The sequence below is a fragment of the Tursiops truncatus genome, chromosome 6 (genome assembly GCF_011762595.2).
Source record: "Tursiops truncatus isolate mTurTru1 chromosome 6, mTurTru1.mat.Y, whole genome shotgun sequence".
Classification (NCBI taxonomy): Eukaryota; Metazoa; Chordata; class Mammalia; order Artiodactyla; family Delphinidae; genus Tursiops; species Tursiops truncatus.
In genome coordinates this window covers 110,553,084-110,569,836 of record NC_047039.1, presented here as the reverse complement: position 1 = coordinate 110,569,836, position 16,753 = coordinate 110,553,084, and the positions used below count along the sequence as shown (strand labels likewise).

Here is a 16,753-nt window from a genome sequence, read left to right as displayed (position 1 = left end):
GGCAGACGGCTGTCTCTCTTGCCTTCGATGCAGAGCTGAGTAGGCGCAATAACGCCTGTATTTATCACAGACTTGCCCTGAGTGCTTGACCTGAGAGGCCTGGAACGCCCAGGGTCCCCCGTGCAGACCACACAAGGGAAATGCCAGCACCGTGACAGGGGCAGGGCAGCCCCTGCTGGGAAGGGCGAGGCTCCAGACCAGCGGGAAGCAGGGGGCCCCAGGGCACTGCCATCCCACAGCCTCCGGCTCGGGGTCTGCAGCCAAGCCTGAAGCCACAGGGATGGCCCCCACCCTCACCCCCGGAAGAGAAGGCCTAGGGGCCACGAAGGCGTTAACAACACTGTGGCAAATCTCACCCCAAAGCTGGGAACCACCGGGGGTCTCCTCCCAACACCGTCCCCGCACGAGAGGAGAGCTGGTAAGCGCCAGGCGGAGGGCCCGCGTGCCAGCTGCAGGACAGGGCCCGACCCGACCACAGTCCCCGCGGCACCCGTGCTCCACAGGTGCCCAAGCCGCACGCAGGCCCGGCCCAGGCCTGTTTGTCTCTAACAAGCTTGGAAGGTGAGTCTGACGTAGAGCCAGGGCTGTAGAAACAACCAGGGCTCCTTAATCGCACTCAGCTTCAAATTCTGGGAAACAGATACGAACTCCACACTACATGCTCTGACTGATCAGCAGGTCCCAGTGGATTTAGGCCAATGAACATGCAGTCTCGCATGAATGTGGATTTCTTCTTGCTTCTCCTTTAATTTCAAAGCACAGTTCAGTGTTGGGCAGGGAGGGTGTCCCTCTGGTAAAGCCATAAGCTTTCCCCGCAGATGGGGACGGCACCTCGGTCCTTCTACTGCCCAGGCAGCAATGCAAACTGAGTCATTCTTTCAAGGGAGCCAGTGAACGCCAGGCATCTGTCTAGATTTTTTCTGGTCTTCTAAAAGATTCAGACACCTTGCCTAGATTTCTAGCCACCAGATACCGGCCTCTGTACCCACAGACAGACACCAGTGGGCCAAGTAGGATATGAGCTCTTGATTAAATCATGACTCTGTTTAGAGGCGTATGAAGTGCAGCAACAAATAAAGGATCACAGCTTGGTATTTCCCACAGCATGCTCTGAGAGACACTAGTCTCTAGAGACGTTCGACGAAAAGAGGTTTCCAAGGATAAATACATTTCGGGACCGCTGTCCATGATGTCCTTTTCTCGGAGACTCACAGGACACATTAGCATACTGAAGACACCGAGAGAAAATATGACATTAAGAAAACCAAGCAAAGGAGCTGGCTTCATTTTGTTTTCCAAACTCACCAGACCACTGAACCTTCTGTAGCCTAACACCTGCTGTCTCCTTTTGACACTTGCTTCCGGGGAGACACTGCGGGGGGCCCGATCTAGCCTGTAGCTGCCAGAGTGACTCACCTCAAGCTAAGGCAACTGGAATCAAATTAGGCGTCTATATTCTATTCTGCATCTGGGGTCTCTCTCAAGAGTCACTCATCAGGTTTGCCTCTGGAATGAGCACGTCACGCAGAGCCACGCTTCTCAGCGACAGCTCCCATCGGTCCCCAGCGCCAGGGAGCTCAGAGGCGCCGACGCCTAGGCAAGCATCGGGACCGGGTCCCCAGCACCTACCTCCTGACTGATCGACTGTGTCGGTTTCTGCAAATTGGAGACAGATTTCTGCAAACCCGGCTGCGGCAGCAACTCCGGCGGCTGAGAGGCCGTCGCACTGGAACTAGACAAAGGCAGGACACACACAGGAATTAGACAGGCGCCGGCCAAGCCCACAAGGTCCCTCCACATTCCCGAGAGACACGGCTGCTCGCTGGCTGGGAGCAAGACCTCCTCTGGCCAATAAAGATACCTTCCCCGGCAGACTCCTAGGCTGGCCAAGGCAACGAGAAACTGGACCACCTGTGAGGTCTGCTCACCGACGCCTGATAGGACAGGCCAGCCCTCTGCCTTTCCACAGAGCCTTCTGTCTGCGAAGACTGAAAGCTCACGGCCAACAACGAAGTGATGGAGGACATGTCACGAGGGAGACTGCGTCGGGGCAGGGAATGGGCTCTGAGCTCCCGCCCCTCGCTCCTGACCAAGAGCTCACAGCTCCTCAGGGGCTGATCTCTTTGAAGCATGAGCAGATTTTTTTTTTTTAAACCTTCTCTTGGCTTATAAAAGAAATACATGCTCATGATAAAAATAAATAAATACATGTAACACAGAATTTGTCACGATCTCATCCTCCGGAGAGAAACTCAAGCAGATTTTTCTACGTATATTAGCATAGCATTTTGTAACACAAGTAGGGTAACACCATACACACAGTCCAGCAACTCGTGTTTTACTCAATGCCCTTGACATCTTTTCGTGACAACACACATGGATCTACTGCTTTCTTTTAATGACACAGTACAGGTGGATGGGCCACAATGTGCCAACCTCCAATTTTTCTTCTATTACAGATAAAACTGCAATGAGCATTTTTGTGTACACATCTTGGCACACTTGTGTGTATGCAATTCAGTAGTCTAAGTTCTTAGAAGTGGGACAGCTGGATCAAAAGACGTCTTAAAGTTTAAAAGATACCGTGGAGCTACCCTCCAGCAAAGGTGCGTCTGTCGATCTATACCCCACAAGTCATATTCTGAGAGCAATAAGAAAGGGTTCTGAAGGAAGATTTCTGCCAACTTGCAGCCTTCCAGTCACTCGTTCTGTTCAACCTTCCATGCGACGAGCTTCAAGGAGGACAGCAATCCCCTGGCCAGAATCCACCCAATGCCGGTGGCTCAGCTGAAGGCAAATTCTACACACATCCAAGGCTTACTCAACCGAGTAACTCACCACCTGTGATTATTACACAATGAAGGCCACTGACCCTCCTCTCTCACATCACCTTCTACCTGAAATAGATGCTTCCAGGTGGTGTCACTTCTGTGGTCTCCAAACACTGAGTCCCAGCAGGTGTGGCCCCCCTACTCGGCCAACTCCCTGACAGCCTCGTGAGGATGTGGCCCAGGGGAGGCAGAGAAGCAGCGCCGGGGTCTGCTGCCCCCGCCAACACTCACTCTTCACCTCTGGCTGGCAAACATGCTTCAGCACACTGGCCTCGTTGAAGATGCCTGACGCTTTCGATGCTACTGGTACATAAGACTGGATAAAAGGAGGGAGCAAGGCTTTGTCCTCTCTCTCTAGAACTTTCAGTAGCAGAGGCATTTCAACGCTTACACCGAGCTGTTTGCAGCGTCTACACTTGAACAGAATGAGGACATCCGCCACGTATCACCTCTGTGCCAGGCCCTGTGCTAAACACGTGACTTGGGCCAATCTCATCCATTTCCTGTAGCCACCCCCGGAACCAGGTGTTATTTGTACTTCACAGGAGGACAATGATGCTCAGAAGTCAAATAAACCAGGTCCCATAAATGGCCTGGCTGGAAATCACACACATCTGTCCAGTTCTAAAAGTCACACTATACCGTCAATCAGGATGATCCCTAAGCCAACGGTTAGGAACTGTCTTAAAATTTCAGTTATTACTGATCATCTGAGCGAATTATTGGCTCACTCTCTACATATGGTCTGAAGTAACTACAGAAGTTTTACAGAAGCTATTGGCCACTTCCAATTAGAGAAAAGGACCCTGGCTGGCAGGCTGTGCTCTGGGCCACTTTTACTTTCTGGGTCCTGAGTATCAATCAGCAGCCAGACCACAGGGGAAACACAGGGCAGGAGAGGGTATGAGGCTGGACTGCTCTGTTTTCACGGCCAAGCCCAGCAGCAGGGCTCTGCCTGCCAGCCTCAGAGAGGCCCCGTCCTTCCCCAAACCCCTCCCAGCGCAAACCCCAATCCTCTTTCCTGGACACCCTACCGCTGGCTGGAACGCAGCCGGGCCACGGGCCACGGAAGGAGGAACGAAGGCTCAGGCGGCACACTCGTGCTTTCAGCGCCACCACACAACCTCCCTCTAATGATGATCTCTGTGCCAGATCCCGGGCCTCCTAAGGCTCCCGTAAGTGCTGTGCCGGCAGAGGGTGGGCCTGCAGGGAGGCTGCGCGCTGACCCCGAGTGCCTGGACTGGGGCGGCTGTCCTCGTAACTGAGTCCTACAGAGCATGTGCAGACACCTGTGTGGGGCGCTGCTGCCCCAACAGCTGGGACGGCTCCACCTTCTCTACCTGGGGCCCAGCACCCAGGGACCCCAACCAGGTGAAGCACTCAGCTCTCCCCACAGTGGCTCCTGTGGGAGAGGTGAGCCCTTCTTAACAAGGCACAGGGGACACTGGTCACCAGGGAAAGGCAGCTCACAGAAACACTGTTGCATCGGCTCCCAGAGCCAGGAAAAATGAAGGCAGGGAGCAAGAAACTGCTAAGTAGCAGGAGTCGGGGTGAAAGAAGCTTCCTTTGGAACCTGCCCAGTTCTCCAGAGCTGCCCCTGCAGGAGGAGAGGGGGCCGGCCACGGACGCAGCTCCAGCTCCCGGCCCTCCGCCCGCCCCTCTGCTCTCACCTCTTTGGGTCTTGCTGATCCTGCTTGTTTGCCCATCCCGTCCCGTCCTTGGGTACTATAACGATGTTGGGGTCGTTTCCTTTGTTTTCAGACTTCAAGCTTGGCAGGTTTGCAGGCGGTGGCATACGCCGGGCTGTGGCAACTTTCCCGAGACTCTGTAAGCCATGTCTAGGAATAACTGTGTGGAGGGAGAGGTGGAAAGAGATGTTGCACAGAAAGTCATGGAAGGAAAGATGCCGGGTTCATTCAGCTGCTCTTCCAAACTCTAGAGGATAATGACAGAGGCAACCAAACAACAAACAAGGGACAGACCCGCCACGCAAACACACAAAAAGTGCTTGGTGGTCACTTGTAGTCAGTCCTTTTACAAGCCCTTCACCGAGGACTTCAGAGACACAGGAGCTGCTGAAGTCTGTGCGGAGGCTTCCAGTTTGCTCGTGGGCAGAAGGCTCAGGGCGTTTAGGACATGGGGGAGGGGCCAGGCCTAGAAACCTCCATCCCACAGAATGACTAGCCCTGTGCAGAGGGGAGACTGCTCTGGCCTCGTTACAGCAGGACTGAAGGGACAGCCTCGCCTAGACCCAAGCCAAGCCTGAGCAGGGCCCCCGGCATTCATAAAATTCTCAAGGGGTGTGGACAGAATCAACAGGAACTTTCCCCGCCCAGCTCCGGAATAGTAGAACCATGAAACCTAAAGGGGTAACTCTAATGCAAATTAAATTCCATTCTGCCCATCGGGCTCAAAATGTCCATGGCTTCAGTAAGATAAGACAGAGGAGGGAATAATCCTAGTACAGCAGAGTCAGGACATTCCAGGCTCTGAAATCATACATCAATTAGGAGCAGAGGGTGACGTGTTTCCCCTGAACTACAGGATGACCCCCACGTGCCCAGCAGACTGGTCTGCATGGACCATTCCTGTCTGACCAGACAGGGGACTCTAGGTTTTCCTGATCCTTGACCTGGAGCTTCTCGCTTAAGGGAAAGCATAAGGAACTGGCCTCAACCCCCTCTTACCTGAGGATCTGATCGAGTCTACTGATTTTCCTTTATACTTATCAAACAGGCTGAGAGTCGAATACTTGCTTTTCCCATCCTTGCCCTTGGTTATTTGCCCCAAACGATCGGACATTGCGATGAAATGTCATCTAGTAAGGAAATTTTTCTCGGCACCGCTCCCGATCTGCCTTTGAAGTGGGGGGAAAAAAAACCAAAAAGTGTTAATCCACCAGAACCTCTGATCCAGTGGACGGAATCGTTCAGGGCTCACGGATCTCCTTAAAGATCTGAAGAACGCTTTGGACGGACTCTGTCCCTAGAAAGTTGCCCTTAGCGCGCACGGGCAGCCTTGCTCACATTTAAAGAGCAACGCTAAGAACCCTCCCTGCCTGAAAAGCAGCTGACTCTTATCACTCACCAACCACACTGAGATGTAAACTTCTGCACACCGAGTCCGCTCCCTGAGTCAAGGACAGCTCCGCAAGGTGGAAAAACAAATGCTCGCCCCTTGTAGCACATCCGCGTCACATCGAAAATAAGGTCGTCCTTATGGAAGGCTACTGTCCATTTCAAGGATGAGCAAACCCAAAGCAAAGGGAAGCACACAGTCAGGAAATCACCCAGGAACAGCGGGGTGCAGGTACCTTTCACACTAAAGGACCAGCACTCCGAGATGCAGACGGGGCAAACAGAGAGCAGGCCTCCCGGTGCAGAGCCCCCGCGGCTTCACCATCCACTCCTGCCTTCCACTCAGAGAACGTCTTGAAAAACCGACCAAGGAAGAAGCTTTTCCCCTCTGCCACCTTCTAACTTTCTACAGGCTCCTCTAGGAGCACTTTCCTCATTCACTTCCTCGCTCATCCATTTCAATACTCAGTAAGGCCACATGCCAGCTCCAGTGCCTTTTATTCCACCCTCACCCTTGGCCTCACTGGCTCTAAACTTGACCATGGAAAACTAAAACTTGTACAAGTGACCATTACCTCCCATTAGAATTAGTGTATGGAAAAGAAAGCTAAAGCACCAGTTTGGGCATGTCGGTAAAATGACAGGACGGAGGTAACTGTGAAAACATCCATGACTCATAACAGGCACTTGGTGCAGCTGCAGCACGAAGGTCTGTCATTTGATCCTATTCTGAAGCCACGCCGGCCAGAAGAGCACATCCAGTGAGCTGGGTACATCCATCCTTTCATTCATTTCACATGAAACCTGACACTCAAGACCCGCTGGTCACTGTCTCAGGTACAGGAACAGATAAGCACGCAATGTGTATCCGGAAACACTCAGGCACCTCAATGGATGCCTAGGGGTGAGCGTCCTGAGCTGCACAGGATGTGCAGGGGTCACCTACCAGGTGCAGCAAGAGCCAGCCAAGGGAGAGGCTCACGTGCAGCACCCAATCCCCAGGAAGCGAACCACACTGCAGTGTCCAGGAGACAGGGCTCCACGAAGAAACAAACCAGCAGAAACGCTCAGGTGCTCGCCAAGTTTACACGTGAGAGCACTCGATGCCAGCCACCCTCCCCAGTGCCTGCCTCACGTACCAGGAGCAAGGAACAGCGATGACAGGGAGGGAAACCAGCCAAAAGTGTCCAAATTCGAGTTCTGATGCCAAGGGTTCCAGGACACACCCCTTTATCTTTAAATCTCCCTCCCCAAAGCTGGATCCAGTGAGTTTCTGCCAAAGTCAGAACTAGTAATAACCTCCCCTGGCTGCTTCCCCCGACTGGGCTGTAAGCCCCTCCTCCAGGAAAGGGACTGTATTGTGTCTGTGTCAGACCAGTAATTAATAGGCTTTCAAATGGAAAACAACCTGAACTTCTCCATTAAGACTAGATGAGATCTTAATTTTAGACACTTGTCATATCAAACCAACAGAAAAGATCACTGGGGTAGGAACATGAATCCCTCTCAATACCCATGGGCACACACACATTCCACTATGAACAAAAGCCCTTGAGACTGCCACCAAGGTGACGGCCACACGTGGCCCCAGCCTGCACAGCTCAGTCTAAAACAGGGGCTGGCAAACACCAGTCAGGGTCCCAGCCAATGGCCTGTTTTGTAAGGCCCTCAAGCTAAAAATTATTTGCTTTTTTACATTTTTCATACTGCTTTTAAAGAAACAAAAAATATGCAACAGGACAAGTGGCCTGCAAACTTGCTGACTCTGGGTGTAAAAGGAAAAGCCTTAAATAAGCACTTTTGAAGGTTTCCAGGTGGGAAATGTATGGGGCAGCCTGAGAGGGCAGCCCTGAAGAGGCCCTACAGCTCCAGCGGGGGTCCAAGGAGGGGCCCCGGCAGAGGGATGGAGTCTTTTATTCATCCATAGGAGACCATTCCATGGGCTATAAATGGGATACTGAGGGACTGCTGGCACTCTTTACAAACTAGTGTGACCTGCTGAATAACAAAAACGTTGACATCCTAATTCCCAGAACCCGAGAATATGTCCCCTTCTCAGGCAAAGGTGTGATGAAATTAAGGATATTGAGCTGGGGAGATTATCCTGGATTACCTGGGTGGGCTCAAGGTAATCACAAGGGTCCTTACAGGAGGGAGGCAGGAGGGTCAGACCCTAAGCGGTTGACAACAGTAGCACAGGCCGGAGGGGTGCTCTTTAAAGTTGGAAGAGGGCCACGAGCAGAGGGATGCAGGCCGCCTCTAGAAGCTGGAAAAGGCCAGGGAACGGATTCTCCCCCAGAGCATCCCCTAGAAGGAGCCCAGCCCAGCCGACACCTCGATTTCAGCCCAGCAAGATTCATTTCAGACTTCTGACCTCCACAACTCGGAAAGAACACATCTGTGCTGTTTTCAGCCACGAGATTTGTGGTAATTTGTCACAGCGACCACAGGAAAGTATTACAATCGTTTATTCAACACGTTTTTACTAGGCAGGCACTGTCATGTGCCCAAGCCCTGAGCTGGGACTGGGATACAGCAGAGGATAAAATGGACACAAGCTCCACCCAAAGTCCAGCCTACAAAGATGACGGGACTCACCCACGGTCACACAGCCGATTAATAAGAAGCACGTTCCAGAATCCCTCACTTCAGCACAATGATGGAAAATGCTAACTTACAGCTACATCTCTGCTGTCTCTGACCACAACTTTCACCTGACCACTGAACCTACAAACACTTCTGAACAAAGCCAGTGATGTCTCCTTCCCAGCCACACAACTTGCAGGACTACAGATGCCGCATCATTCATTTAAATCCAGATAACTAGTTCTTTACTAAATTAAAAACCAAACCAACAAAGAGAAATAAAAATTATTCACCAGACATCCTGGGCCATCAAATTGCTACATTAAATCTTAACATGCTTGATTTTTAAAAATTTTTTTTATTGTATTTATTTATTTTTGGCTGCGTTGGGTCTCTGCTGCTGTGCGCAGGCTTTCTCTAGCTGCAGAGAGCAGGGGCTACTCTTCGCTGCGGTGCGCAGGCTTCTCATTGCAGTGGCTTCTTTTATTGCAGAACGCAGGCTCTAAGCGCGTAGGCTTCAGTAGTTGTGGCACGTGGGCTCAGTAGTTGTGGCTCACGGGCTCCAGAGTGCAAGCTCAGTAGTTGTGGCACACGGTCTTAGTTGCTCTGCGGCATGTGGGATCTTCCCGGACCAGGGCTCGAACCCGTGTCCCCTGCACTGGCAGGCGGATTCTTAACCACTGAGCCACCAGGGAAGCCCAACATGCTTGATTTTAAAAAATCAAATGTCTTATAATTCTGAAACTTGACCAGAAAAATTCTTGTTTCTATAGATACTACTAGAAAGTCTTCTTAAAATCTGTTAATCCGGGCTTCCCTGGTGGCGCAGTGGTTGAGAGTCCACCTGCCGACGCAGGGGACACGGGTTCGTGCCCCGGTCCGGGAAGATCCCACATGCCGCAGAGCGGCTGGGCCCGTGAGCCATGGCCGCTGGGTCTGCACGTCCAGAGCCTGTGCTCCACAACGGGAGAGGCCACAGCAGGAGAGGCCCGCGTACTGCAAAAAAAAAAAAAAAAATCTGTCAATCCACAAGAATGTAAATTGGTGTAGCCACTATGGAAGACTGTATCGAGATTCCTCAAAAACTAAGAACAAAACTACCATATGAGCTGGCAATCCCACTTCTGGAAATTTATGCAAAGAATATGAAAATACTAATTTGAAGAGCTACATGCACCCCTATGTTCATCGCAGTATTATTTACAATAGCCTAATGGATGAATGAAGAAGATGTGGTATACACACACAATGGAATACTATTCAGCCATAAAAAAGATGAAACTGCCATTTGTGACAACATGGATGAACCTTGAGGGCATTATGCTAAGTGAAATAAGTCAGACATAGAAAGACAAATACTGTATGATTTCAACTCATATGTGGAATATAAAAAACCAAACCAACAAACAAAAAAAATAAATGAACAGACCAAAGCAAACAAAAACACAGATACAGAGAACAGAGCAATGGTTAGCAGAAAGGAAGGGGTGGGGAGAGGGCGAAATGGGCAAAGGGGATCAACGTATGGTGACGGACAGAGACTACATGGTGGTGGGCACGCACTGGGGCATACAGAAGTAGAAATATAAGGTTGTACACATGAAACATATAATGTTATAAACCAATGTTACCTCAATAAAAAATAAATCTTAAAAAAAAAGCCTGTCAGTCCACACTTCTGCCAGTTCACTGATACAAACCGATCTTTCTCTGATTCTGTACTTCCTGGGCCCATGGGCAGAGGTTAGAGTAGACACAGAGAGCTCTCAGTGGGTCTTCCCGGTGACACCACGCTTCTCCGAACTGACCAGTCCCCACACTCACCCTCAGGGAGCACTAGGAGACCGGAGCCTGACTGTACCCCCGCTTCCCGCACCCCAGAAAACAATAAAGAAAACCCTGGCCAAGGGGCACTAAGAGGTATCAGTTGGTCAACAGCTGTTGCTTGAACTACGTCCTCTAAATAAATTCAGCCATTCAGCCAACACCTACTGAGCACCTACTATGTTCAGGGAATATGCTTTCTATTCCTTTTGAAAAGAGCCCCTCCGTGAAGCCAAAACAGGGAGCACACTGGACTAACGTCTGCAACTAAACCCATACGTGCACTTTTTGGAGGGACCCTTCTCCCACTTTTTAACCAAGTTTTGCACCTGCTGGGCACACTACTGGCCTCTCTAGACCTCAGCTTCCCCACCTACAGAACTGAGGGGCCAAGACAAGATTTCACAAATGCCAGCGGGTTCTAAAATCAAACATGTCAATGTAAACAAAAAAAGATAAAAAAAAAAAAAACCCATGTCAATGTTAATAAGCCACAGCCATGGAATCACACGACTTACTGTCAAAGCAGCCATGTCTCGCCACACATCGGACTGGATCCTGTATTTCTATAGCAATCTGGGGTGCCAACAAGCAACGCTACTGAGCCACCATTGCTACGGAGACAACACCTGTGGGGAGGGGCCTGATGGTCCATGGTCGTTCACTGCAGCGCTCCACAGTCAGACTGCACAGATGAACACCCTTCAGCCCCAGTTCTCTCTTAGAGCAGGGTGGGCAAATTACAGTCAGCCTAAAGAATGCGCAAGAGGCCAGCATGCTCCACAAAGCAACAACTATTTACTACCCGGCCCTTTACAAAGCAAGATTACAGACACCAGCCTCAGGGCATGCAAGGGTTCATTTATTAAGCCAGATTTCACTGGATACAAATCCAAAATACAAATAAGAACACTCTGGTTTCCCCAACGGTATTGCAGGTATGTACCTCCTCCAGCGAATCCGTGTCAGGTTTGGGGCCCAGCTCTGCCCCACACCCATCTGGCTACTCTGCTTGCCCCTCGGTTTTCACAAACATCAGCAGTCTCTGTCTCTCTCTCTCTCTCTCTCTCTCTCTCTCTCTCTCTCTCTCTCTCTCACACACACACACACACACACACACACACACACACACACACGCACGTGCGCGCGCTCCGCTAGCCTGTCAGATAACAGAGAGACTTGCAGGCAAACATGGGGGTGTGACTCATGAAGCTGGGGAGGCGAGGGAACACACTTCTGGGTGGGTCAGAGGCGTGTCCATCCCAGCCTGCTTGGGTGCCAGGATCCGGACGAGCTGGCTGAGACACCGGGTTCTGCAGGCAGCACAGACCAAGCCTGGAGCACAGCCACGGCTTTCACGCTGCTTGCTCTTCCTTTTCTAGGCAACAGAATTCATTTCTGTATTTTTTTTTTTCCTAAACAAGATCTAATTTGGAAGCTCGGTATTACATATAAAGCAGCTACGAGCCAAGGGAGCGCCGTCCCTAGTCCTGCCCCCACTGCTGGAAGCCTGCCTTCCCACGCAGCCACCTGAGGCCCCGCCTGGGCCCCGAGGCTGTGAAAATGGCTCGCCTAAAAGAAACAGGAAAGAAGGACCCCAAATCCGTGTGAAGACAGCTTTGGGGAACGAAGCAAAGGACATTTTAACACAATTCCAAGTCTGCCCGTTTTGGCAAGTCACCTACAGAAGTGCTGAGAGGCCCAGGCTCTGCTGGAGCAATACAACCAGAAAGATTCACCAACAAGGGCAACTTAGTCACCAGGCGCCGAGCCTCCAGACGGCAGGCCCAGCTGTCCAGCAGGTCACCAGACGCCTGCCCTCGGTCCACCAGAGGGAGGACCTCCCGCCCTCCAGCTTATCAAAAGCCATTTCCGAGTAACAGGATTCATTTCACTCCCACTTGGGTACCAGCCAGCGGCAGACGCCCGCCCAGCCAGGGACTCCCCGGGGAAGCGCTCCACGCTCAAGGCAGGCCGGCATCCTGCTGACACTCACTGCCCTCCATCCTCTCGGGAAGACACTACTGTCATCAGCCTGCTTTACAGAGGAGGACACTAAGTCCCTGCCCAGGGTCACAGGCTGGAGCCTGGGCAGGAACACCAGGCCACAGAGGGGCCCTGATGTCAGGCTGCTGAGGCTCTGTCCATGGGAGGGCGAGTGCACTGGTTCTGACGCAGGGCAGCGCCAGCTCAAGGCTGCCTTCTGGGCGACTGCACGGATGACCGGACCAGACAAGCCGTTCAAAGATGAACCTTTTATACGCGCAGGTGCTGCCCACAGCCAGATTTACACCGGGGCAAACCCCGGCTTTTCACAGGTCTCCCTGAGCCCGGTAACACTTGGTCACATCACCTGCTTTCCTAAGCAGTCCTCAATCCTCAGGACACCTGGAGCCATCACCACCGACAATGAAGGACCCAATGCGAGCTCCAGCCTGGACCCCACCTCTCAGAGCGGAGGTGGTCAGTCACCGGGGAAGACCCACGAGCCACAGAAACAGCACGTTCAGACTAAGTGCCACCGGCTCGAGACACAAGCAGAAGCCCCCGGCCGGCGTGGAGAAAAAGGAAAGCGTAATCAAACAGGAAGGGAAGCTGAGAGCAGCCCGGATAAACAGGTCAGGAAACAAGCACGTGGGTCAGTAAAGGACCTGGGCGTCAGACAGTATGCTTGTCCAGTCTCAGTCAGAACATAAAGAACCATCCCCCACAAAATCTGGGTACAAGATGAATAAACAATTCCATCCTTCTCCAACACTGCCAAAAAAAAAAAAACACTTCAACACGGGGGACGCCCCACATCACGTAGTTCAAGTTATCAGATGTGTGCTGCCCGCTCTGTGTAGCAGACACGGGGCTACTAGCTGCTGGGGGTGTGGAAGCAACGAGACCCCAGCCTGCCCTCCAGAGCAGGCTCCAGACAGCAGCATCTCCATCACCGCCACTCAACCGCCCAGCGCTGCTGCAACCACAAACATAAACAAAGCAGCAGAGCTGGGTTCCAATAAAACTTTATTTACAACAACAGGAGTGGGGGCTGGATTTGGGGCTGCAGTTGGCTGACTCCTAGCCTAAAGGGAGAATCAGATGTGGAAAAGAATACATCACAGTAAAATGGATTCAACAAAAAGGGGTTCATGTATCCCCCTGGACTATGCCCCAGGACAAGGCAGGAGTGGGGGGTGGGGATGGGGAATCCCACCTGGGTTTGCAGGGAAGCTTCTGCACCCTCACTCAGCAACAGCATGACCAACTCCACACCTCCAGCCTCCAGGGGCTCCCTACAGGGCCCCAGTCAGAAAACCAGGGCGGCCCACCAGAAGCACAGGGCCCCACACCTCTCCAGCCCCTAGGAGGCAGGAGCTGGCCCACCTGCAAAGCTGGAGCCTGGGCCCAGGCAACCCACCTGCAGGAGCCCAGGCAGGTGAGGTTTCTGCGGGACAGGCCAGCACAAACCTCTCCAAGAACAAGCTGCCTGCAAATAAAGGCCTGAGGACCAACAAAGGGCTGGGGTTAAAGGAGACTCGAGCCACCACCCGAAGAGGTCCACACCTCTGAGGGAACAGCAACACCTTAGGAACCTACAGCAATTAAAAATAAGGACGAAGGCCTGAGCTGCAGGGACCAAAGCACTTCCCCGTCCCCAGCTCTCCTGCACACTTCAGGGGCTGCAAGCCCCACCCCTGCTTCCCTGAGCCTCAGAGTCAGCGCTCCCCGTCCTGCCCTAAACCCTTCCACCAGAGCCAAACCAGGTCACAAGCACCTGCTCAGACACCTCCAACCTCATCCCACTGCTCCAGGGTCAAATCCAAACCCTTTGGGCCAGGGGTCCCCAACCCCTGGGCCGTGGACTGGTACCAGACCGCACAGCAGGAGGCGAGCGAAGCTTCATCTGCCACTCCCCCAGTGCTGGCATTACTGCCTGAGCCATCGCCCCCCCACCCCACCCCCCAGACCCCGTCCGTGGGAAAACTGTCTTCCGTGAAACCGGTCCCTGGTGCCAGAAAGGGTGGGGACCGCTGCTCTAAGCCAACACACGGCCCCAAACCACCACCCAGTCTCATCCCGCCCCATTCCCCGCCACTTTCATTTCTCCAAAACAGGGGTTTGCATCTTGCCTCCACACTCGCCTGTTTCTCTGTTGACTTAACGGATATGAATATACTGTTACCCACCTCACAGGTCTGACATCAGGAATAAATGAAAGAACGAACAACACGTGACCCAGTTCTCGCTCGCCCTTAGAAGGCTCTCGACCGTAGGCAGCTACTACCCTGGCTCTGCCCGACCATCAGCCCTGCAACACTCCTTCACCCTTCCAGACTCCTATGCAACCAGCAAAGCCTCCAACTTCCCACCTACCTCTGGGCTCCTGGGCTCCTGGGGCTCCAGGGACCTGACCCCACTTTGCCGTCTCACAGCTTAAGGGCCCTGGTGCAGAGAGCAGACCTTCAAAACCACGACTGAAAATTCACGGGTGTTTAGGATCTGCTTGTGGACCCCTTTAATTAATTCTCAGGAGACAGAGACGCACTCTAATGCTCAGAAGACCCTCGAGATCAACACTCCACTGTGACCCCATTTTAAACAGCACTGAACTGCCCCCGTCTCAAGGTTTCCCATTTGGGGGCGATAAGCAGGGATATGCAACGCAAGCACACGCTGGCGTTAGGACTGACTGCCTCATGGAGGTGGACAACTGCGGTCCTGCTCATTTGTTCACCCATAACGTTTTTACAACAAAAGGAATGTACGCTTGATATAGAAAAACTGCAAAACCTTAAAAAAGTAAAAAGTGGTCACCCGTTGGCCAGCTCCCAGTCACACTGCTGGATGTCTCTTCACCAGCACAAGTCACTTAAATTCAGGGGCCACCATGCTGCAGTGCCAATTATCCTGCCTCCTGCTACTCTATTCTACTGTGGTTTTGTTTCCTATTTCAAGAGTTTAGCAATGAAGGTCATAAGACACTATATAAATTCTAAACAGAATTGCTCTTTGTCTAAAATAATTTTGAAAATGATTTTAAGGAAAGCTTAGGGAGTACTGCAGACAGGCCAAGCAGAAGCACATGCAGGATGCTGTCCCAGCCAGCGGGGACTTTGTTTACACCCAAAACCTTTCCCGTAGGAATGACGTCACCTGTAGCAGCTAGAATCTGGGCTCTAGAAGAGGGAGGACTACTTGGCAGGAAGTACTTTTCTTTAGCCCAGGAGAAAGCATTCCTTCCACCTTCCCAAACCCCAGGTCCTCACAGATTCATTCACTGCTGAAAGAACACAGCGGGGGGGGGGGGGGGGGGGGGGGGGGAGGGAGAGGGAGAGGGAGAGGGAGAGGGAGAGGGAGGGAGGGAGGGAGGGAGAGAGAGAGAGAGAGAGAGAGAGAGAGAGAGAGAGAGAGAGAGAGAGAGAGAGGGAGAGAGGGAGAGAGAGAGAGAGAGAGAGAGAGACTGACTCCATCATCCACCAAGTAACAGCCACTGCTGCCTACATGAACTCCCTGACACGAGCCCTCCCCACAAGGATGAATTCCCTCCTCCAGGCAGCAGCTCTCTCTCCACACACACTGCCAGGATGGAAAGAGCCTGTGAGTCCAAATGCCACAGTGGGGACAGCAGCTCTACTCTGGAAGGCTGTTGCGGGAACTGGAGATAACGGCCCCAAGGTGTGAAGAGAAGTCGGTGGCACAGACAAGGGACCCCTCAAACAGGCCCTGTCCCTCCCCCCACCCCTCTACACTCTCTGCACCTTGAGGCTCCCTCCCTTCTCAAGAAAGCAGGGACTGAGAGCTCACTTTCTGCAAGGAGGTAGTGACCAATGATCAGACATCCCCACCCCCCTTTCTTCAGGGCCTCACAGCACTCTGCAGCCTCTATGGCAAACGCGGCTCTGGACGTTCTGACACAAAAAGACAACCACCGCTGATCACGTGGCAGCCGAGCGGTATAACTGACACACACACACACACAATTATGCAAACACATATGTACATAAATGTGACTGTGTACTTATCTACATGTGCACACACACCCCAGAAATGACCCTAATTCAGTTCCACTTCATTCACAGAAACTATCTAGAAAACAGGGATGTTCTGTTTAAACACGGCAGAAGGACCACAGGCACTTATAGCTCACCCTTCCAAAACCCTCTAAAATGACAACAAAGAGACCCCCAAAGACAGGGACGATTTTGGCAGAGAACAGACATAAGTAGTCATAGACTTAGGAGATTACAGATCCTAGGAACTGAGGACCCCAGAGAGCTGGGAAGGTCCTAAGAGTAGTGGGTGCCCTGGAAGACTGCGGGGGGGACGGGGGGGGGGGTAAAGCTGGGAGCTCTTGCAGAGAGGCTGCATGTGCAAGAGCCTGCCTCCACATCGCCTCCCTGCCCGCCCCTCCCCCCCAGATAAATTAAACAAGAGAAGGCTAGACTT

The 16,753-nt window shown here is 52.3% G+C and overlaps 1 protein-coding gene across 4 annotated transcripts in view; it reads right to left on the bottom strand.

The window, feature by feature from the left end:
• PRRC2B (proline rich coiled-coil 2B) overlaps positions 1-5,656 on the bottom strand; it is a 58,621-nt gene extending 52,965 nt beyond the window's left edge. For all 4 annotated transcript variants that reach the window (XM_033858885.2, XM_033858886.2, XM_073805664.1 and 1 more), the window contains exons 1-3: positions 5,519-5,656; positions 4,502-4,679; positions 1,630-1,732 (exon numbers count right to left, since the gene is read on the bottom strand). In XM_033858885.2, the coding sequence (XP_033714776.1) occupies positions 1,630-1,732; positions 4,502-4,679; positions 5,519-5,633 (396 nt within the window). In that variant the 5' untranslated portion in view covers positions 5,634-5,656. The remainder of the gene's footprint in view (positions 1-1,629; positions 1,733-4,501; positions 4,680-5,518) is intronic.
• Between the last annotated feature and the right edge of the window lie 11,097 nt (positions 5,657-16,753).